Source organism: Filicampus tigris, chromosome 6, assembly GCF_054856515.1.
Source record: "Filicampus tigris isolate MCC_2025a chromosome 6, RoL_Ftig_1.0, whole genome shotgun sequence".
Lineage (NCBI taxonomy): Eukaryota > Metazoa > Chordata > Actinopteri > Syngnathiformes > Syngnathidae > Filicampus > Filicampus tigris.
In genome coordinates, this window is record NC_141222.1 from 24714076 (window position 1) to 24738407 (window position 24332).

The 24332-nt window shown below is 42.0% G+C and overlaps 2 protein-coding genes across 17 annotated transcripts in view; both read right to left on the reverse strand.

Moving 5' to 3' along the window:
• The window catches only part of camk2d2 (calcium/calmodulin-dependent protein kinase (CaM kinase) II delta 2), a 35329-nt gene extending 21376 nt beyond the window's left edge, over nt 1–13953 (reverse strand). For 7 of the 14 annotated variants that reach the window (XM_086032721.1, XM_086032719.1, XM_086032720.1 and 4 more), the window contains exons 1-2: nt 13496–13952; nt 9094–9188 (exon numbers count right to left, since the gene is read on the reverse strand). In XM_086032721.1, the coding sequence (XP_085888847.1) occupies nt 9094–9188; nt 13496–13557 (157 nt within the window). In that variant the 5' untranslated portion in view covers nt 13558–13952. Of the gene's footprint in view, nt 1–9093; nt 9189–13495 lie in introns of all 14 variants that reach the window. The other 7 variants (XM_086032729.1, XM_086032726.1, XM_086032725.1 and 4 more) reach the window with 2 other exon arrangements.
• Nucleotides 13954–16222: 2269 nt separating this feature from the next.
• cxcl8a (chemokine (C-X-C motif) ligand 8a) lies at nt 16223–17603 on the reverse strand. 3 transcript variants are annotated; one of them, XM_086033087.1, is made up of 4 exons: nt 17374–17603; nt 17090–17222; nt 16864–16950; nt 16223–16578 (listed from the first exon to the last, which is right to left on the reverse strand). In XM_086033087.1, the coding sequence occupies exons 1-4, from the start codon at nt 17435–17437 to the stop codon at nt 16566–16568; spliced, it is 297 nt and encodes a 98-aa protein (XP_085889213.1). In that variant the 5' UTR covers nt 17438–17603; the 3' UTR covers nt 16223–16565. The 3 variants fall into 3 exon arrangements, with proteins under 3 accessions (XP_085889213.1, XP_085889212.1, XP_085889214.1); XM_086033086.1 differs by having other exon boundaries at nt 16223–16581; XM_086033088.1 differs by lacking the exon at nt 16223–16578 and having other exon boundaries at nt 16589–16950.
• Between the last annotated feature and the right edge of the window lie 6729 nt (nt 17604–24332).

Consider the following 24332-nt stretch of genomic DNA (forward strand, 5'->3'; position numbering starts at 1 on the left):
AGTATTACTGAAACTACAAAACTATTTGTTGTATTACTGTGAAAATTACGATACCACCAAAATCGGCAAGAAATGCTTTTCTTAAAATTGTTATTATTGTTATGATGGTGCCCATTACCACCATCACCATTTACAACAGGGATGGGCAATTTAAATAAGGGAGGGGGCCACAATTTTTCACCAGCGCTACACATAGGACCACATACTTCCTAACCAGATATATTTGCATATTTGTGGATATTTTTTTTTAATGTTTTTTTTCCCATATTTTAGATTTTTCCAGTTTTTCGTGGTAAACGTATATTGACTATTCATCAGTATTTTTTGAAGGATTGTTGTGGTTTTTCTTTTGTGTTTTTTTCTTTTTAAATTAATCAAGGTGCCGTTCAGAGTGTAGTTGCCTAAATTGCCCATCTTTGATTTAGCAGCATTTTGTTTTTTCAAAATAAGATAGAGATACCATGTTTGGCCCATCTTTTAAGTCGTTGTGAACATGAATAAATCCAATGTGCTTGCATGCATTTGCGTATAAGAATGCATGATAAAAATCCAGAGACTGTGCAGCTACACCTATGCATTATTTTAATCAAGACATCATTTTTTTGATGCAGCTCTTGTAGTGGATGTGCAGTTGTAGAGTGCCAATTGAAGTTGGGAGTCAGTGTACTTTGTTGGAACACGAAATCTGCTGATTCCCATTTGGAACAAACGATTGGAAGGCGCTGTGGTTAAAATGAGTGATGAAGCACGGTGTTGAGGCGACCCACTTCACAGCTTTGCCTCGGGACACAGCTAGCAAGAAAAAAAAGAGGGAGGGGGAGGGAAAAAGAGCAGAGGGTTCTACTTTCCTTCTTTTTTTTTTTCCAAAATAAAATAGGACACCTATTTTTTACTCCCACCCTTTTCTCCTTTCTCTGCTCTTTTTTTTTTTTTTTTTTTTTTTTAATGAGTTCAGCTCAGAATACCAGCTGACTTCTTGGCATCATTAGTGTTTGTTTATGTGCTGCATCTTCCCAGAGCAGCATGCAAAATTGAGAATGCAGCTTATTTACAGTTAAGCTGGGCGCCGGGCGGAAATTGTCACACGGAAAGCAAAAACTAGAGGAGAAATGCAGAGAATAGTGCAGTTAAGAAGAGACCATCAAAACACAAATGCATCCCTCCCTGAGCCATGGACCAAGAGGTGGATTTGTGCCAGCTGCTTTGTTAATCTTACATTCATTATCCTTCCTATCATTTCAGTTTGAATCGAGTCATTCCTCCCAATTAACGAAGCTGTACATGTTTCACTCAACATATGTGCCTTACAAATGTGTTTTATTGCCGCCATCTATTTTTATCGCATATCATGACATTTTGGCATATGTTGGCTTCTGCATGAAAAGAAAATTGGAGAGGACAGCATGATTACTTCCAGTACATGTGACCTACTTGCTTGATGCTGTATTGCCGTCGAGAACATTGTGAATGTGGTGTTTGGAATGCAAGCATCGGCCCTAAAGACAAATACAGGCAGGCTGAAGGGCCGTCCCGGGCAGGCGACAGGGGCCGCTCAGTCAACACATGAGTGGATGATGAGTGGGAACCCTTTAAGCAAGGTCACTTGCATATCTCTCCATCTCAGCCTCGGTCTTTCGCTGTAACTTCATGACACTAAATCCCTTTGTATTGCATCCATTCATTTTCTCCCGCGCTCCTCATTAATATCATGGGTGAGCTAGAGGCTAGCTGACTTTGGGCGAGAGGCAGGGCGCATGCTGGTCGTCGCCAGTGGAATCGCTGGGCACAGACAATCATTCCTCAGACTCATACACTCGAATTAAATTTGGTTTACAGTGAATTTGCAACAGTAAATTATTGTTGGTTGTTTTTTTATAATAATTGTAAAATGCAAGTGATGTAATGATTCACTCAAGCCCCGATTCGATTCGATTTTCGATTTTCAGTCCCCGATGTTCGATTCGATTGGATTTTTTGAAAAATCGCTACCGTGCTTGTCTCTGTGCGCTAGTGCACAAACGCAATACACAAAAGCATAATTTGATCCACACATTGAAAATGTGTTTCAAGACATCATTTTCTGGATGATTAATCGAAAAGATGAATCGATTGATCGGGGCGAATCGATTTAAAATCGATTTTCGATTAATCGTTACATCCCTGTAAAATGCTGTTAAATATTCATCTTGTAATTTAACAGTTAAATCAGTCATAATATCTTCGCTGTCCTGTGAAAAACACTTATCTCATTTTTTTTTTTCATTTTTCTTATTTTTACATGAATGGTGTTTCTGCGTGACAAAGTTTCCAAAATTGGAGATACGTGTTTTTTCACAGGACAGCGACGATATGTAGACTTGCTTGCATTCAAATTTGCAAGCACTTCCTGACATGTACTCTCAATGTACCCCAAAAGTGAATTCCTGCGTGTTTATCACATACTTAAACTTCCTTAATCCATCTGCTCATTTTCTACTTTCACTTTTATCTTTGCTTTCAATCGTCCACAGGTAGTACACCCCCCCCCCCCCCCCGCCAGCCTGCTGGACATCTGTTGTCTAGCAACTCCACGACCAATCAGATCTGCCAGGCCTCTCCTCTCCTCTCTCCGCAGTGGAACCAGCCTTGCATGCAAATGGCCGACACTGAGAGTTTGCTCCAAACTATCAAACTCCACGCGAGTGAAGACAGAGAAACCCCAAAACAAAAAGCCTTTACAACACATCCATCCTGAACAACCTCTTCTGCAAATTAGTGACAGTACACAGTGCAACGCTAAAGAGCAGTTAGAAATGTCTGGAAGAAATTCTACGAAACTTGAGCGCTTCCAAACTGAGGTGTTGTTATCTTGGTGGATAGAGTTTGGTCCCAGACTGTGGAGATACTGCATCGCCACTGGTTGCGGAATCTCATCTCAATATCTGCCGGCCTTCAATGAGCCTCATTTTTCCAACGTGGGAGACGGCGCCCCACACCGTCACATAGCATCCGCCAGAAGGTTTTTACTCTAACTGTGAAGCAATCAGCATAGCCTTCTCGACGAATTCTCCAAGCTTTGACTCTGTGATGGACTCATCGCTCAACATAGAATTCCCCCCCACGGGTTCCTGTGCGAATGTTGCTGGCACCAGAGCCAGTACCGAAAGCAACAGCAGAAAAAAAAGTAGAAATGGGGCAAATAGGTGCATATTTTGTACACTGAGTCTATGTAATTGCTGTTTTTTTTAAATGATAGTATGCAATTAGAAAACGAAAAGATCCAAAAGATGGAAAAAATACGTTGATGTTGAAATGGTGAATACAGAGATCAGGTGAGCCGTGATTGGTCGTTACCCGAGCCCCGAGCAACTGTGACGTCATTTTCACTCGACGGGAGTGACAAAATGGCCGCCCCCAGAGATGGCTAAAAATGGGCGGATTAACTCTTATTCCTCAAATACAATATTTATCCGAATGCCTTGTTTCAACTAGTGGGCTTGCGTCGAACATATTCTTGAAAAAAAACAAAACATGTTTGGATTGACTTCCCTTTTAAGAATATGTTCCTTGCAGGCTCACTCGTTGAAACAAGGCGTTCTGATTAATATTGCGTTTGTGCAATATGAGTTAAGGAACAAAATCCACCCGTTTTTTTAGCCATCTCAGGGGGGCGGCCATTTTGTCACTTCTGCCGACTGAAAATGACATCACACACCCTCAGGGCTCCGATAACGACCAATCACAGTTCAACTTGAGAAAACAGGTGAGCAGGACGACGGACGGGGACCCACGCTGCAGACGGATGCCGGGTGATTTTTTTTTTTTTTTTTTTCTCGTCACGCGTGGGGTTTATCAGACTTTGAATAGTCGGCCGAAAATGTAAAAATCTTGCCGCGTGAACCAGGCGTTAGCGGATGTCGTCCCCCCCCACCATCCCAAATAGCACGCAACACACACATGCAGGAATTGCTTTCGTCTAATTTAATTAAGTGTTTAAATGAAAACGATGTTGTGTGGTAACTGCGACATCCTCCGCCAGCCAGCGGGCTAAATAGTCCTCCTCCATATGGTTGCACCGTAGCCCCGCAGAAGCCGGCGGTTCTAATGAAACCCTGAGGGACAATGAAAAGCTGCCACTCTCCTCTAGTTCCCAATAGAGGAAGAATTATGAGACTGATTACTCCCTCGCTTTCTCCTCGGAGGAGAAACCAAATGTGGCTGGTGCCAGAGATAAAACTGTCCCCGGAGTACCGGTGGGAGCCTCGTAATGTACTGTACGTATGCGTCATACGTACACGCACACGCAGCCGCACAAGAGATGAATGTGCAAACATACCAAGGAGACTCACAGAAGGCAAAATGCTGCAGATTAAACACCCTAATTCAAACACAAGGAAAACCAACACAACGCTCGGATGCTCCCGCCATAAATTCAAATCGAATGAGATGCAATGCAAGTGCTGTGTATCAAGCGCAATCCCGATTTGGTTTATTTCCCCCCGACAGTGCCGATCCAAACGGATTTATTGTTACCGATCAACAGATTACGCAGGCGGGCCCACGTTTCGGCTCAGGTCAATTGTCCCAACGAACTTATGGCGACATGACCGTCCGCCCGTCCGTCGTTTGCCTTCCGCGGCACCCACTTTCAGCGAGGCGACAGTGCTATCGCTGTATCGTCATATCTGTGTCCCCAGTCTATTAATACTTGATCACCCCGGACCGTCGTGAATGCCACGACTCCTAAACACTCAGCGAGGGCGACCGGATTTTAAAAACGACGGGACCACGTGAGGCCGAGGAAAAGGAATCGATTTGGATATTTTTTTTATTTTTTTTTTTTTAGTCGATTTGGATTGAAATCCCGACGTGTATTTTCAAAGATACATTTTGATATGCGACAGTTAACTCATTCATTGCCATTGACGAGTTTATTTGTCTTTCCACACTCCAGCCATTCGATCCCAGGAATTTATTTATATCGTTTTTTTTTTTTTCAATTTTTTTTCAAACGTTAGGGTAAAAGACGGTGCGAAAATGTCTGGCGGCGATTGGGTTGAAGCACAGGTAGCGAATGCTGGCTTTGTTTCAAGACTTCTACGGATGTGAGGTGTGATTTACTTTTAAGCCACAGCAGTAAATACCAATGGTCAAGCCAATAAATCACATGCTGGAGTATGTACAGGCTCTGCGCACAACTATGCATGGTAACATTAGCGCTGATGATAGGTCTGACCAAATTGAGATGTGTCCCGGCTGGTTCACCAATGCAAATTTATTACCAAAGTTAGGGCTGTGTGGTTGTCAAGAACTGCATTTTTTTTTTAAGCCAGTGGACTAGCCAAAAAATGTGGCCACCACTAAACTTTTATTAACCACATCGTGTGATGTCTTAGTAACATTTTACCATTTAACAACTTAGAGGTTCCGCTGTCATTTTAATTCATATTTGTATTTTTGTATGTTAGTTTAGATCAGTGTTATGTGTCCTCTGTGTTCACAGATCTGCTGCCATCTGGTGGTGGAATATAAAACAGCTTCTTTTTTTTTCTTTTTTTTTTTTAACATGTGTATTTTGTACCGTGGTCAACGGTACTCACGGGCCACTCATTATTAATTTTATGCCAGAGGCTGCGGGCCGGTACACATTTGAACGCGGACCGCATTTGGCCCCCGTGCCGGATTTTGGACATTCCTTATTTAGGTTCTAGAAATTGCCTAAATGATCCATGTGCAAAAACGCACAAAGACGGGTGCTTTTCTTTAAGTTTGTGATTCAGTCTCACACTTGCACACTTGAAATCCAGCTGGCCGGACAAGTAAGCAGTGAATGAAATAAATCAAATCAACCTGTCTTATTTCTAAAGATGAAATCACTGTGTTGTGTGTCAGCGTGTATGTGCGCGTGTGAGCATGTGTGTGGACGAGCGAGAGAGAGAGAGAGAGACAGGAGAAAAATCAACATATATTTTTAGCTTGAAGTACCCAGTGAGTCATTTGAGCCCTCGATCTCTCCCTACTTTCTCTCCCCAATCCATCCCTTCTGTCCCTCCTCTTCTTTCCTTCTTTTTTTTTTTTATTTCAAAGGCGCGCTTGGCAGATAGACGATAAGACAGACGAGAGGAAGAAGGAGCAGGAGGACCAATCTTTATGTGACGTCTATACTATTGAGGCTGTGGCATACAGGCCATTTCTGTTACCAATGACGTCAAAATGATTCAAATAAAACGACACTGGTTGACCAGAGAAAATATTCACTATGAATGAAAGACATTTTCCTAACGATAGCTGTTTCATTGCATCTGGTGTCGTTATCAGTGTCCGCCCCCCCCCCCCCACAATGCTTTGCAAATTTAACACGTGAGTAGGGCAAATGTGAGACGTCTTTATTGCCCGGACAAAACAGCTGAGGCAAGGTGAGAGGGTCACATAGCCGGGAAGTGAAGTCAGCGCACAGACATACAAACAAGGAGACTCATATGCATATAAACAAACACATAAACAGATGAGGCACTGCAAAGACACACGGGGCCAGCCCCGTGCTGCCCATCGCCAGCAAATACGAAGTGACAAAAGCTGGCAGACAGGGTCGCCGTGACACTGATGCACGCATAAGAGGAGAGGGCGGATATGCTGTGAGGAATATGGCGCGCGCACACGCCCGCACACACGCGTTGGATGCTGTAATGCTCACTCTCTCTCCTTCCCGGCCTTTGCGTCCTCTCTTTTTCTTGCTTCCCTTCTCATGCGTTGAGACAACGGATGCCGCGATCGGAATGCTACATAATCTGGATTGCAGATTGAAGGAAAAAAAAAAAAAAAACACACACACAATACAGGCATACTGCACACTGCATTAATGCCGCGTTTCGCCCAACACGAAACCGCTTCCGATTCTTTATATTTTACACACGCACGCAGGAATGCTTGGGCAAGCACACACGCACAAACACGCTGAGGTAATGGGTCAGGGTAGGTGGGGGGGGGGGGGGGGGGGCGGCCCTGATTCTGCCAGAGAGAAGCGGAATCGGCAATGCAACTCTAGGGCTTATCGCGGAAAGAGGGTAAGACCATATCTGACACGCCAGCATGCCGGCTATGTACGCACAAATGGAGGAAGAAAAAAAAAAAAAAACAGAGCTATAGTGTGTGTAAGTGTGTGTGTGTGTGTGAGCCGAATGCATACGCGGTGAGGTATTCCTTTGCGGCTATTTTTAAATCTTTCCCAGCATGCACGGGGAGGATCGCTGATCCTGCAGCAAAGGTGTCTATTACCAACGGCGGGATCACATGAGCGAGCGAAAGAGCAAATTGTTGCGGAAAGAAAAGGGGCGGAGTCGGCGAGGAGGCTCGAAACATGGCGTGACAAGGGGATGAAGACAGGAATAGACGGTGACATGTTAGTCTTGGAAGAAATATGCAAATTGCAGGCAGAAGGCAGGAACCATAGCAAAGGAACAAGAGCGCAATCTCAATGGTCAAGGAGTCGATAGATGAAAATTGGAGGGGATGCACAATCTTGGCCGTCCCCAGAGATGACTAAAAACGAGTGCATTTTGCTGCTTAATTTATATTCCACAAACTCAAAATTAATCAGAATTTAGTTTCAACTAGGCGGCACGGTGGTCGACTGGTTAGCACGTCCACCTCACAGTTCAGAGGTCGTGGGTTCGATCCCGGCTCCGGCCTCCCTGTGTGGAGTTTGCATGTTCTCCCCGTGCCTGCGTGGGTTTTCTCCGGGCACTCCGGTTTCCTCCCACATTCCAAAAACATGCATGGTAAGTTGATTGGATACTCTAAATTGCCCCTAGGTGTGATTGTGAGTGCGGTTGTTTGTCTCTGTGTGCCCTGCGATTGGCTGGCAACCAGTTCAGGGTGTCCCCCGCCTACTGCCCAAAGACAGCTGGGATAGGCTCCAGCACGCCCTGCGACCCTTGTGAGGAGAAGCGGTACCGATAATGGATGGATGGATAGTTTCAACTAGTGGGCCTGCTGGGAACATATTCTTGAAAAAAATATGTTTGGGTTGACTTTCACTTTAAGTATTGGTGGCTGTTATCGGCAGCTTACGTGAGGACCCGATATCTTAAAATAAGGCCAGTATCTGCCCGATACAGATACCTGGTATCAGCATTCACCTTAATATCAATGAAAACAAGATTTTTGATGAAAGCATGCCATGGATTACCCTGCACTCTGGTCCCTGGGCCGTGTGTGATTTTATTTGTGACCGTATAGGTGTGAATTAGGGGTGTGATCAAAAAAAAAAAAAGATATAAATCGGAAAAAATCGGTTCTGATTTAAAATAGTGCATCGGATCGAATCCAATCAAACGGAATCTTTCTCCTTTAAATTACATTGGGATACGTATCATATTGTATTTTATTGGATAGTGTCTAACTTTGAAGGAAAGGCCACATTTGGAGTAACCTACTTACAAGTCCTCATCGCACATTGCATCACACCCTCTCGAACTGAGCCGCACCATACCGAATCGAATTGTAATCGCACTCAATTGAACTGAGTCGAATCGTTCCATTTTAAAATCAAACGTTCCTGAATCGTATCGCGCCCCATACGTTGACATACGCATCAACTTGTCTTTTAATTGGAGAGCAGGCACAACCAGCGTGTATATGTATGTCAGTGTAAGGCGTAATAAAGTGTAAGAATGTACCTGTACATACGTATGTGCGTATTTACGCCTCAAGCTCGCTTGCAACCGGGCCAGTGGCTACAATTACAGTGACGGATCTGAAAGAACTGGGTCGGCTTTCCGAGAGCTCTGCCCCCTGGGATGCCAGGACCAGCCAGAGCTCTGAATCGATTCAGAACACATGCGCACGCACGCGCACAAGTAATATACTGCCCTTTCCTGTGTGCAAGTCATATAAAAAAAACATGATCGAGTGGAAAAAAAAAAATCACGGTGATTCTGTGTCTCCTCCTTCCCACAAACACACACACACACACACTTTCTCTCTCTAAGAGCCCAAAGCGCCGTCAACCAGGGGCTGCAATATTCACACTTCATGCATGCGTAACTCGGCTGCACATGGGACGCGTTCTCCTGCTCGAGCGCCACTGCGCATGTTTGTTTGTTGGCAGCCTACCTCTGGCAGAGAGCTTCTTGGTGTTGATGATTTTGGCAGCATACTCTTGACCAGAGGAGATCTTCACGCACCTTCTGACCACAGAAAAGGCTCCCCTGGACAAAACGGTATCAAAATGGGTCATGGTGTCGTGTCTGTTTTATGAACAAGGCACAATAAGTAAAGGAGAGAAAGAAAAGGAAATACATTGTTTGTTTTTTTGAGGCGCAAAGCATGTGTTAAAGCAGCACTGAGCAAGAATTCGACCTGAATACATTTTTTTTCACAACTCTTTTGATGAAACATTGACTTACAAGTAGTTGAATGGGACTTTTGTCATGCCCTGGGGGGAGGGGGGGGGGGGTCTGTATCGTTTTTACTGGCGCTAAGCAACTTTGAGGAGGATGGGAGTAACCCTGGCACACAAAAAAAAATAAAAAATGCAAACGTCCTGAATTGCTTTACGGCATACTCACTTCCTCCTTTCGCAACAAGGACGGAAGTCGATTCGTCTACGCGCTATTACTGGTGTCATGGCAGAATCCCCAAAACAAACAAAAACAAAAGTATTGTTTAACCAAATTAGATTTATGACCTCATCGCTATTCATCTTTCACACAGCCACTTGAAATAGAAATGTAATTCAGTCCAACTTGCAGGCCAGATCTCACGACACTACTCGTGTCAAAACACTACCGCTTTTGTCCACATGGCGCCGCCATAATCAACAAAAACTGACATGACACAGTGTTGCTTTAATCGGGGGTATTTGCTCATTGCTAGTTGTTGTAGTTGTGTGCGACTATTCTGTCTTTTGTTTTGTGGTAAAATTATGACGTTGTCGGTTTCATGACAGTGCTAAAAGTATTGCATAAATGCACAGTAGTTCTTCTAATCCAACACGGGGGGGGGGGGGGGCGGTGGGGGTGATGCGATGGGCACTGTAATTCAAGCTTCAGTGGCACCAGGAGATATTGGTAGTTAGCTGTAGTTTTAGGTTAAGCCTGATTTAGTGAGCCTGTCAAACTTTATGAAGCAGCCCTCAGCTGCCACGGGGGAGTCACCTCTGCGTTGGGCTGAGTTAAAAATAAATCATTTACAGTCGCATTTCAGCATCGCAAAGGTGGGCTTTGCAGGCGCTGCGCAGCTCGGGTACATGGCGTCCAGACCCGGGGGGTGGGGGGGGGGGTCAAATTAGACCATTAGACCAGACAAAGGTGGCTAGTAAAATGATTGCGATGAGTGTATGCTGTCGTGCTGATTGGGGCACATGTGTGAAGACCACCAAAAAGTAGGTCAGCTATATTTGAGGGAGCCGCATCCCTAAACGCAGCCTTGGACAGGACTGCCTGCCTCAGCTCCTCTCAGCCTCGACACACACAGAGCATTTTGCTATTCATCCTCCGTCTCGCTCTGTGCCCTTTCCCGTCTTTTCCTTCCCCCCCCCCCAACTCAAGACTTTTTCTAACCTCTGACCATCAGAACGGGCCATTAAAAAGCAGCGGGTGAGGGTGATGGGAGGGCTTCTCATAACGCGCACCTCACGTGAAAGCTGGTCAACCCAGTTCTGATTGTACAACTGAATTAGGTGCTGAAGTGCACTAAAACAACATTGTCATAGGGAGAAAAAAAAAAACGGAGATGTGTAGCTTGTTGTATTGCATTCTGCAAAGTGAGCAGCTTGCCACTAAAGCTTACCTCCGCATTTTATAAGGGATTTGCTGAAGAAATGTTAAAAGCGTAGCATGTTACGTAACGCCTGTACTTGTCTACGCCATGGATTGACTGTGAAGTGCAAGTGTCAAGTGCATCTGTGTGTGGCTGAGCTTGGCTTGACAGCAAATGTTTTGGTTTGGGAAGTCAAATGAGGCAAAGCTCTCCAGACAAAGGCGTACCATGAGGGCTTGGGATACTTCTGAGTGTTTTTGCTAGACAGATACCGTCGCAATATGTAAAATGCTCCCAAATGGCTGGAAATACATAGCTTTGCATTAGCTTAAAGTGGAAGTCAACCCATAGATATATTTTTTCAAGAATATGTTCTATGCAGGCCCACTAGTTGAAACAAGGCATTCTGATAGATATTGCATTTGTGGAATAAGAGTTAATCCACACGTTTTTAGCCATCTGTGGGGGCGGCCATTTTGTCAATTCTGCCCACTGAAAATGACATCACAGCAATCGTGGCTGACCTGTTTTCTGAAGCTGAGCCGTGATTGGTCGTTACCTGAGCCCTGAGCAGTTGTGATGTCATTTTCAGTCGACAGAAATGACAAAATGGCCGCCACCGGAGATGGCTAAAAAACAAGTGGATTAACTCTTGTTCCGCAAACACAATATTAATCAGAATGCCGTGTTTCAACTAGCGGGCCCGCATAGAACATATTCTTGAAAAAAAAAATGCTTGGGTTGATTTACACTTTAAGAAAGGCAGGTAGGTGTCTTATTCAATCCTATACAAAAAAATGTATCAGAAATTCTGCCTTTATGAATACAGACACGATAATAAACGTTAGAGATTGGCATCTGACTATATTTTCCTTGAGGAACATTAAGAATCAATTAAGTATAATCTCAATAGGACAGGAGAATCTCGACATAATGTTCTGAACTCCTCTTTCAATGGCGCTGTCATATTGAGCAGAATAATGCTACCCGGAGGAGTTGCCAAAGCATGGATGTGTGTTGACGTAACATGTTTCTTTCACATTGTCTTCACTTTGCACACCACATATGAGATATTGCAAACATTTGTTGCCAATCCCTGCTTTAAAATAAATTGAAAAGAGTTGAACAAAGTATTTACTAGCTTCTGATTTCAAAATTAGTTTGTTGTGTATATCGTCGTTGTCCTGTGAAAAACACGCGTGTCCAATTTTGGGAACTTTTTTTAAAATGTCCACATTAATGCGATGTCTGTAAAGTGGAAACAACATTCATGTAAAAAATAAGAAAATACGAAAAAAATGGAGATAAGTGTTTTTCACAGGACAGCGACGATATGTGATAATATAAGGTGATCATACATTTCTACGGGTTCACGCGGTTTGCGCAGCGGGCTGAGAACATCATCATACTGCACAACAATATTTTATTGTTTATAATTCATGATTTAGACTCGTTTTCCATGCATATCTATTTTCAATTCTGACTTCATTACTATGTTGGCATACAGTAGGTAAATGTTAGACAATCAGAAATGTCGCAAAAAGTTGGCTACGCGGGTACATTAGCCTTGAACTGTTTTGCCTGTCACTGCATTGCTTGCATAGATAGATGAACAAAAATGAATTATTTCTAGTAAATACATTTCTGACCAATTAGGGGGAATTGAAATAATTCCCCACGGCGCACCAGAGCATCTCTCACGGCACATTCATGTGTTGTGGCACAGTGGTTGGAAATAACTCATTTGGGTTACTTCGCCACTGTAGAAACGGAATTCCTGAGGATTTTTTTTGTGTTATGCTCTCTGAATAAGTATCATAAGCGCCGGTTATGTGGCAAAATGCATTTCACGTTTTGTATTTTTTATGCTGACAAACAAATTCAAGAATATCTACAAATGGGAGAGGGCGGGGATAAGGGAATCAGGTGAGTTCAAAGGTCTTATAAGTGATATGGCAGCATTAACACGGGAGGCTTTCGGAGCTGATTGGTCTTCATTTTCATAAGAACTATAAGCTTTCAGGCTTTAGGGTGGGGGGTGGGGGGGGGGGTGTTTATGGAGGGGGATTGTTCCATTTCGCTTTGCACACGCTGAGAAAGGGGTGCTGGGCAAGTCAGCCAGTGAATGACCACACATGCACGTTGAGAGGTTTGCTCTTGTGCACAAAATAATAATTTCATCACATTCTATGATGATAGGTGGGGTGAGTTAGAGATTGTATGTTTCTGTCCTTTCAGGAATGTGTGAAATCGGTCCGCTCCGCACATGGGGACTGGAGTTGGAATATGGGGGCCCTATTGGCGGTGGCACCGTAAATATTGGGCACTGTACATGATGAGGTATACTGTAGTGACATTAACGTTTATGCAAACGACGTAAACATGGCTTGGAATAAAATGTGGGATTAAGACGAATGGGATGCGACTGAACATCCCTGCATTAAACAGGGCAATGCACCCCCCCCCCCGCCCCCAACACACACACCCACGCGCGCGCGCGCGCGCGCACACACCCACGCACTCATGTCCCTCATGTTCAATACGCACACGCGCAGCCATTCACGCACGCGCTTCAGGGAAGGCGGGGTGGGGGGGGGGGGGGTTGGTTGAGGCGGGGGGGCTCGGAATCTGTGTCCTTAAACCAAGGCGGCCTATTACGTAACATGCTGACATTTTAATACAGCAATGACGCAACATGCTGGTGATGGTGGTGATGATGATGATGATGATGATAATAATAATAGTGATTGCTTACTTCCCCAGCTCCTCAAACAGCTGATATTCGTCGGTAAATCTCGTGCAGATCGTTAACGCCATGGTGGAAGGGGGCGCCCAGGGTTGTATTCTCTCTCTCTTTCTCTCTCCCTCTGTCAAACCCACCACACGCAATCGTCCGGTTTTGTCGTCGAAGCTGCCAGTGAGCCTTTCATGCACACACGGCGCTCATCTGCAGGAGGTCTGATGATGAAGAGGAGGAGGAGGAGGAGGAGGAGGACTAGGAGGAGGAGGAGTGAGGAGTGAGGAGGATGGTTGGTTGCAGCAAAAAATAAAAAATAAAAGCGCTCCACTTAGGACGAGTACACTTCCGGTGGTATGAGTAGCCGCGTTGGTGTTATTCGTCGACTAGTCGCGGACGCAGCATGTATTGGCGCATTTCGGAGACGGCGTGCAGTGTGTGCTGCGAGGCTGGTGTCTTTGCGCGCACCACAGCGCCGCACGAGCGCACCTACCCCCGGCTGTGCTCTCAGTCCCGCCCCCTCGGCCGCAGCACTTTGGCCACACACACAATTAATCTTTACAGCCCAGGCGCCTGTGAATTAGATGCATGCTATCCTGGCCATTCAAAGAAAGGATATAAACAATTCTTCCTTCATAACCCCAGAAAAAAAGATTTGATAACATTCACTATAAATGCTGAGAGATGCTGTTGCGGAGTTGAAATGCCACAAGGAAACGGATTGTGGGCTAAAGCGGATGGTTCAAACATCGCAATTTATCATGGCATTATATCAGCCATTCCCAGATACTGTACTTTACAATTACGCCCTCAAGTGGCCACGCGTAACATCGGCAATAGGGGTGAAATCGGAGCTGTAGTCACTGCTATAATCTTTCAAAACACCAAGGCATCATTGTATAATTGAGCTTCTTGATTAACATTTGATCAGATTAGTAATGACTTACTGTTATGTGTGCTGCTAACTACCATTTTAAAATAGTAATCCCCTGCTACCCCGCCCACACATGGCTATAACCCACTTTTTCATGATAGTGAAAAACGTTATTGAAAACGTGAGTAATTTCACTCATTTGACATTACCCTTAAAAATAAAGGCTCTCATATTATTTTATTTAAAAAAAAATAGCATGAATATATGCACGTATGGCAAAGACTCTCTTGTAACATCTTCCACTAACAATTAAGACTCCTCCAACTTACAATGCAAGTCCAGCCAATATACCTATTGAACACCATTGTACTCAATTCCAATTAGACAGAGGTATGGTTCCGTCTTGTGCCAATTTAGAGCGGTTCAGAAAGAACAAAAAAAAAAAAAAAAAAAAAAGCTGGGCACAAAGCACACAGAGGCAGAATGAACCACTACACCATCAGGGATTGCACCATAATAACAACAATCAGGGCTGCCATCAGGAATTTGAGGCTTGTCAGTTATTGGCCCAATGGTAACCATTTCACCGCACCCGTTAAGGTGCCACTCGTAATAAAACAAATAAAAAGAAGGGAATGAGTTCAATTCCCACTCGGATTGCATGTGAACTCTAAAAAATGCCACCATTGATCTGAAATTCAAATTCATGTCAAATCATATCAATACATCACAGCAAATAGAGCCAAACATATTAACAATTTGGAGATACGTGGTTTTCATTGGACAGCAAGAAATGAATTAAGGGATGTGCTGTGTGTTGCATCGCAGTGTTTCTTAGCAATTCACAGATTTGAGAAGTCACCGAATCGCTCTTTGACTGAAATGTGGAGCTGTTATTAACTGATATAAAAGAGAATATAAAATTAACTTGCCTCGGAAATTGTATATAATGACTGACAATGACAAAGAAATCAAATTGAGGGCTACACTATGATAGAGAAAAATCAAATCAATTTTAAATATCGCTGGCGTCGGGCCAAAACGTAAGTAAGAAAGAAAGAATGGTGAATGCAGCGGGATTTTTTTTTTTCAATTTAATCAATTTTATTACGACAAGTGGTTGCATGAAATAAAATCATTTGGATCCAGATACAATTTTTTTTTAGGTAGTTTATACTGTACATCCACTTAGAAAAATGTATCTGGATCAAGATTATTTTATTTTTTGCAGCCACTTGATGAAATAAAATTGAGTAAATTCAACACAGCATTCTTTCAGTGTACTATTCTCTGCCATTTAGCAGTTTACAATCAACAACAACTCTATCAGCATAATAAATACCATGTTTGAACTCAAACACCAGCGTCATGGCTGTCTTACAGCCATGCAGAGTTGATGAGTCGGTAAGAAGGAAGAAAGCGACATTATTCATATCATACCTGCTTGGGAGAAATTATTTTCAATAAAAGATCACAATTATTTTTTGTCATGAGGAAAAAAATTGCCCTTAAAATGTCAGTCAGTCCAAACTGATCATTATCTTGCATTAATACATCCGATATAAGAATCTGTATTTTGCTTTGCACAAGTGTCAGACAGATTCATGAAACTATGTTTGTTCTCCATTGTTGCTGTCGAGATGGTCATGTAGTTATGCTCTTTTGGGTAAAATGGCTAGTATTTGCGAAGGCAGAATTTCTGACTAAGCTCATATATTGGCTCTTATGATATCGTGCAGGTGTCCCGAATGCGATCAATAAGGTTTGTTACCAGGTGAATTCGGGGGTATTTACATCTTATCATCTTTTCAAATAAATGTTTGCACTTAAGTGGAACTCAATGACATGTGAAAAAGGACAAATAACATATGTTAACTTAGTGTGTTTTATTATTCATCAAGAGGGTGTAGAAAAAGATACAAACATTGCAATCAGATAGATAAACGTTTCATAAATACATTAAATATGGTGAGCATAAGTTAAAGCAATAATAGTAACAGTTGATAGCAGCTCGATTTAAGCGAGGAGGCTGCAACACAGACTGCGGGTGTCCAAACACATTCGCACTTGAAAATAAATAACATATGTTTGATACAAACATAATTTGTCTGTTGATGGCTTCAACAGTCGAATGAACACTTTTTTGGGCACTTGTTACAAGTTTTCGTAAAAGCAGCTCGTGGAGAATTCGTCCCCCTTTGCGCGGACGGCTGTTCAGCGTCTTTTGCTGCTGGAAAAAGAGAAGGATATCCTTTTTAACTTTTTTATTTCAGTTGACACTGGCTGGACGGTCTATTCGGTACACATGCGCAATGGAATGAGTTTCAAGTGTGTCTTTTAGTTTCAACTACAGTATTGACAGTATTACATCTTTAAAAATGCACTTTGTGACCGTTGCCTGTTTGTAAAGACCGCTTTTTTGATACACCTCTGATATTGGATCTCAGCGGACTATGCAGGTGTTATGGTATGAATATTCACGGTAAAAGTAGTTGAATGGATATGAACTTACTTATTCAGGATCCTCTCAATGACTCTCTTCACCCAGTGAGCCTCGGGGTCAAGGCACACCTCCTGGCCAGTCTTTTTCAGTGTAGCACTGCAAGGCAACAAACAGAGGTGCCTTTAGAACAAGCACACTTGGATGGATGGTGACCCCGCCCCCAAACAAGGTTGTTCCACCTTTGAAAGGTGGCATCAGCGTCAAAACTGGGGAAAAAAAAAAAAAAAGTTCTTACATGATCTCGGTCTCCTCGCAGTGAGAGTTGGCCGGAATCAGCTCCACTTTCTCGATGTGGCGGCCGATGGGTCTGCTCTCCGTCTGGATGCAGCGGCAGTGCAGCTCGACTCCCAAACTTCTCAGAGTCATTCCTGCGAGGAAACAATCGGGGGGGGGGGGGGAATGCGGTTAAATGCAAAAGCTGAGATGCTCGTCTTTGATCAGTTTGCATGTAGTGGAAAATCTAAATATGCAAGAGCAACAATTCAGCAGCTGCATGATACAACAACAAAGTACGCTTACCTTCACTGATAGCCACAGAAGCCAGCAGGACCACCAAAGCAGCGAGGATCACTTTGCTCATCATTTTCTCGTTCTCAAATGGTACAATAGCTCAAGCTTCAAAGTGAAGAAGTTGCCGTTTGGAAAATCTTCGGCGAAGAAGTGACAATGCAGTTTGTTGACTCGGTACCTTCCTTTTCTCTGCTTTCTAGTCGCTTTGAGCTCTGCTGTTTGAGTGTAGTCCTGAAGAGGAGAGTTCCTCCTTTTATAGAGCCTCGCATGAGTCACGTCACATGCAGATATTGCGTAAATTGGGATTACTGGCAGGCGAGTGGGAATTTACAACGTGTGCAGCAAGTAAGGTGATTTGACTGACAGGTTCGACATATGAGACACCCTCGTATATCAGCATTCGTCACTGATAAAAAAAATTTTTTTTTAAAATCATCATTTGTAAAACACACGAGTGAATAATGTAGTAATCCGTCACTTTGTGATTGGAATGATTGGCATGTTTGAAATTCTTTTCATTTTACTGGTGCTCAGACTCATGTCTGATACATATTGATCAACGACTACCTGATTCACAGGTGACATATCATTAAAGGTGTGCTTGATATGAGGAAGAAAGAGGTCCTCATCAGATAATATAAAAGAATATTTTGACTAAAAGATACACACGTCTCCCTTTGCTTACTTGTAAACCAAAACAACAATGTTTTTATACCAATATGACCTGTTAACGATTCATCTGTTTACGGAGCCTTTTCAACTGGTGTTATTTGAGCCCCCTGCGACTTTCCCAGGCTATCCCAGTTACCATTGTTCTACTTTCTTTGGAACGTCATGCCGGCATCCAATTCAGTATTATAGCGCCTTCACAAAAACACCATAACCTAAAAACATATTAAATGATGCTGTGATCATTTGCAGCATCGTTTATGTTTGCAGTCTAATAAATCCAATAAAAGATCTGTCTGGCTCTCAAAGGAATTAACACAAAGTTTTCACCGACACTGATGTGATGCCCATCTAGGTTAATGTTCATAAAATGAAAACAAATAATGATATAAATAATATGTATGATAAAAACGAATAGATAAAATGTTCTGAGTGATTAATACGTAGGATTTTTTTTTTTGAGGAAGGGCGGGGGGTAACAGTCCGGATGTACGCATCAAAGTAAGGTGGGATAGGGTCCAGCTCCCCCTGCAACTCTGACGACAACCGCGACAGAAAACGGATGCATGGCTGAATAACAAGGGAACTCCCTTTATTGCGCAAGAATCATATACAGTCAAACCTCTGAAGTTAAACAAGCCTTAAGTCGTCAGAATTTGACAAAAAATTTCACGGGGAAAAGTCACTAATTTCAGTGAGCATCAAAGAATTAACTTGTCTTGCTTGTTCTTTAAATTTTGCCAGCATTATTGCTACGGTTGTTCCACAACAACGACTAGACACAAAAAGGGGTTTTAGTACAACAAAAACATAAGTGAAGGAAAACATATTTTACGGAGCCCCGAAGGTGACATGGAAGGGAAAAAAAACCTTGGCATTCCAAATGTTTTTGCGAGGGAACGCATTTTTTTTTTTTTTAACTTAGTTACAGTCAAGAATGTTAAAATATTACCTTAGAAATCCTGCACAGGTTTTACAATGGCTACTAATAGATTTTCCTACATGCTCAATACAACAATGGCACATGGAAACAGAAGCTCAGAACATTCAAAGAGAGATTCTATAGATGTTAGTGTGGAAGAAAATATTTGTGGCTTTTCACTGCTGTAACAGCTGAAGAGCTCTGAAATTCAAACAATAATAATAATAATAAGATTTTCCATGCACCATCGTATTATTCAAAAGAATCATTTTCGTTGAAATTCAAATGTACTGAAAATATTTGGACGTATATTGGAATATTTGCAATCAAGCTGAATCACGATGAAAGCGATCACTTCAACTGATACGATGGGGCCGCTTTTCATTCAAATGAACATTGCGCACATGATTGCTCATGTCATGAAAAGTTCACTAAAATGTGACAGTACAAATGTAATGACATGGTACGGCATCTGATGACTGATGCCGACGGTTGTGTGACCCCCAAATAAAGTAAAAGTTTCCTAAAGCTTCAACAATTGTGGCAATTGTAGTTGCCTGCGGGCTACACATGACAAAAGCCGTGGAAAGTGAGATCTGACGCAAACTGGGCAAGCTGAGACGTGTAAAATCACAGTCATCAAAGCAACCCGCGACGCCGCGCAACAGGAAGTATGGTGCAACCGTTGCAATGGTGGTGCATTTATGCTTAATATTGGCTCAAAGACGCACTCAAAAACCACAAGATGCGGTAAAAAAAAAAAAAAAAAAAAAAAAAAGACATTTTTGTTATGTTCCTCTAAATGATAATAGAGGAAGTAGATGTGAATGTCTCATGAGTAGGGGATTAACTTCATTTGCACATAATAATTTCACTGCGCTGTTTATAGCTGCTGTAGGCTATTTTGTGCAATGTTGTCCTACAATAGCACATTCTTCTCTAATTCTTTATAGTGCAGTATGCATAGCATTGATTGTTTGGATTGTTTCTTGTTTAAATAAGATAAAGCGAAGGTTTTGAACCATCATCTGTGGCAAATTTAATTTCTGCAACTCATGCACGCATGACAGTGACATTCCATACGGCGACATGATACATGCCGAAACTTCCTGTTGACCTCAAGCAAAACTTTCCCCATTGCAGCGAAAAGGCACTTAACAGTTACAAACATGTCAGAGTCTCTGTCCCATAAACATGACTCATCGTTTTAAAACACTTTACAATTCAACATGATAGCGGGACTACGGGCAATACTTATCTACTGGTTTGAGTAAATAATGACACAACTAGATAAATAAATTCCTATTTCAGTTTGGCTAAAGTGATCCAACTTTTCTGTTGGAACTATGAACTTGAATTGGCATGTCAAGACCAGTACGGACCTTTGAGTGTGGTGGCTATGGGAAATTGTGATGAGGCTTCTGACTAAGAATGGGCGTAATAATTGATTAATTGATCATTAAGAATGTGGTCAAGTAGTTTTTAGGTAGTTATCTGTCTAAAGAAGACTGACATATTGTCAGCTAAGGGATGCTGAGATGCATTCATGCAGACATATATATATATATATATATATATATATATATATATATATATATATATATATATATATATATATATATATAAAAATGTGGCCCATAGTCGATTCGTACTAGGGAGGTGACATTGCATAATACATCCGGTCTGAATTCTGAAAACACACATTATTTTGATTAAATATAACATAAATATAATCAGTTTACAAGGTTTCTCTACCTGCTTCTGTGCCACCATGACCTTTACATGTGTAAACATGTCCGGACGTAAGATGAAATAAAATGTTGATTACACTCCCGCAGGCGCAATGTTTGGTGAGTGCAGAGCGGGGGCTTGAGCTGCATGTCGTTTGTAATCAAACTGCAATATTTTGTTAGGATTGTCAACCCAGTGTGAGAATTCCCCTTCATTTGACTAATAATAAACATTTTCTACAAAAGAAAGTCTTCTGGTATTTCGACATGCAAATACAGATCTTGTCTGCAAAGCAGTCACCATTAGATAGTGGCTATCTTATCCCATAGACCCACTTTGTATTGTCTACTATTGCACAATTAAGGAACAATTGCGACATACTGGATTATTGTGTGTGTGTGCGTGCATGTGCCTGAATTTGAAGGAAATGCATCATTCTTTCTCTGCCTTTTACTTGATTTTTTTTCCCCATGCTGAAAAGTGTGATATATTGGATGATTGAATTTTGAAAATGATGCATATATTTATTTTCAAGTCTTTAACGACATTTTAGTTTCTGCATGCAAAATAACGTCTTGGGTGCATCACATTTTGCAACACACTAAATCCGAGCAGGGGCTCACTGGAGCTATAGCCTGGCTGACTTTGGGCGAGAGGTAGGGGTACACCCTGAACTGGTCACCAGACAATCACAGTGCACATATAGAAAAACAACCATTCACACTCACATTTATACCTAACAGACAATTTAGACTCTTCGGTTCACCTACAATGTGTGTTTTTGGAATGTGGGAGGAAACTGGAGTACGGAGAGAACGCCAAACTCCACCAAGTAAGGCTGGAGCGCAGATTTGAACCAATGACCTCTGAACTGTGAGGCCAGTCTGCCACCCTTGCCCAGAATGAAACATATGCTAATGCTAATTAGGGCTGCAGCTATCTAATATTTTGGTATTCGGATATCCTACTGAAAATTCTAATTGAATAGTCGGGTTTTTGGATAAAAATGACTTTTTTTTTTTTGCTTGGTTACAGAGACAGAAGACCAAAAAACACATTTCCACTTAATAAACGGACAGCCGGTTTTCATTTTTAGATAATCAATATTTTATACTCAACTTTAAACACCTGATTTATCAAAAAGTGATCAGTCGGAACAGCAACTGTGTCAGGGCTCTCAGCATCATGCCATTTAGGTCTATTAATATCAACAACTTCAGCGCTGCCAGCCCTGCTAGCGTGGCTATTGCGGCTAGCACTGCTAGCACTGTACAATACAGTGTCAGCGTAATCAAGTCTTTTTTTTGGCGCCCGTAATTAGCAAATGAACATTATTTCACGACATCATTGTAATGTTGTCGTCGGAAGCAACACAGGGTGACGACAATAAACGGCCCCGTCCAAACAGTCTGGAAAACGAGTCAAGTCAGCCCTTGCGCCGCGACACACAACTTAAAAAAAACAAAACAAAAGCGCACCTTGGCACTGATGTCCATATATTATTTGGTAACTAAGGTTTATTTTGAAATTGTCCTTCTTAACGGCGCGTTACTCTCATGTATAGCATGAACAAGTGTGGCTGCGGTTAGCTTGGTTCTTCTTCCTGACCATGAAGCAGGTACTCGAGGCAGAAAAAAAATGCCTCGAGCATTTTTCTTTAAATGGTACTCGAATTACTCGAGGATCCGCTTCAGCCCTAATCCTACTATACAACATAAAATGTCTTTGTAGCTGCAATTGCTCTGGCTCGGCATGACTTCTCCAGTGCATACTACGATTGGAAACACCACAACAGCCCATTGCGCACTAAGCATGCAAGGAAGATGTTTCACAACAGTACACATGGTTTGCATAATTATTTGCCTAATTCTTTTGTTATATTTATTTTCTATTTAGCTTGACATTGCCTCTTTGTGAAGTACAATCCAAACAGGATTTAGATAAGTGGCCCGGAAAAGGAGTCGATACTGCATGCAAAGATTTAAATGACGGTAAGACCAGAAGCTAGAACAAAAATCACACATGAGTCATAGAGCTAACTTAATTGTTTGGTTTCCATTCTCATTTTTTTCTTTTTTTTTATCTTTGAGGGGTAAACTGACAGGGATACTGGAGCTTTATTGTGCAGTGTGGGATCTGAAAAATACCGTATTATATTATACAATAACCACAGACTTATAATGTGCCAACTGTTTCTTTTTTTTTTTTTTTTTTTTTAATTTGACTCAGAGTGAGCCAACATGAGGAAGTCAGGACGTGCTCAACAAAACGCTGATGAGCAGCCGCTGGGCATTTCTGGAGAAGAGTAGGAGTCATGCTCCTTTTATGGTCCTTGGGAGTTTTGAGTCGGGGGTTCCAGCTGTGCAGGATGCCCTATTTGCATTCCACGTGTTGAAAACCTTGTGACGTCTAATTTCGTGCTTGGACAGGTTTGCCGGCTGAACATAACGTAATCATATGCACGGACTTTTAGCATTTCACGTCATTTAATGAGCTGTACACATACAGCCGTTCTTAAGAATATGATAATACATGGGAAATCGCTATCTTATGTCAACATTGTGCTCAATATGAGTCATACACTGGCTGAATAAAAACTTGTTAAATTTCATTATAGTATAGTGAAAATGGGTGCGTCTTAGCTGGATATGACATAAAAAGACTAAGATATCATTAAGTACTGTATATACTGTGCACATACTGTATTCATACTTTTTTTTTCTTTCATCTGGTGTAATAAAGGAAGGTTTGATTAGAAGGTTCCAAAGAAATGATGAGGATCCTTTAGAAAGGTGGAAGAAACTGTATTCAGTCCAAATTGTCCAATAAGATCAAGTATATTACCGGTAATACATTTTCAAACATAAAAATAGATAAATATACTGTTGTGTCATTTCAGGCCAGAAGATACCCTTTCAGCATATGAAAAAAAAAAAATCACAAAATTTTGCCAAGGTATGAATCATTTTGAGAGTCACTTTGTCTTGCAAAACGTTTGCGGGCTGTGAATGTAAAAAAAAAAAAAGACTGAATATTCCATACTGAGAGCCTCCATAATACAGTGAAACAGGTCAAGCAAAAACAGGTAAAAAAAAACAAACTTGGTTTTCAAATTTTCAAACTTTTCCCAACATAATCAAAATGGAATGAATCGAAACTGTTACTGTTGTTTACCGTTTATAGGCAATGTTTTAAATAACAATCAGTCACACGTGTAAAAAGATGCTAACCAGCCTATGAGATTCTAGTGCGATTTTCAAAAGTTCAGATATTCCAGTGACTAGGTTGCCTGAACTTCCTGAACTTGGAGGTGGCAGGTGTGTGATGACTCCAGTTAACATTAGTTTGAATGTGATTGGTTATTTATGAACAACCATCCCCTGTCATTATGGGATGTGCACACATTTTCAACTACATTCGGGGTCTCCAAGTTTGGTCCTCAGAAGCCCCTATCCGGCCTGTTTTAGATGTTTCTCTAGCTATAACACACCTGATTGAAATCAGGGATCATGTTTGTGCAAAGCTTTCTGATGAATTGTGCCTGGACAAGTTTGCTGGCAATTGGACAATTTGGACTGAATATATTGCACACACATGCAGGTAAACATTTTGACATAACATGAGCCACTTTGAAATTATTTATTTT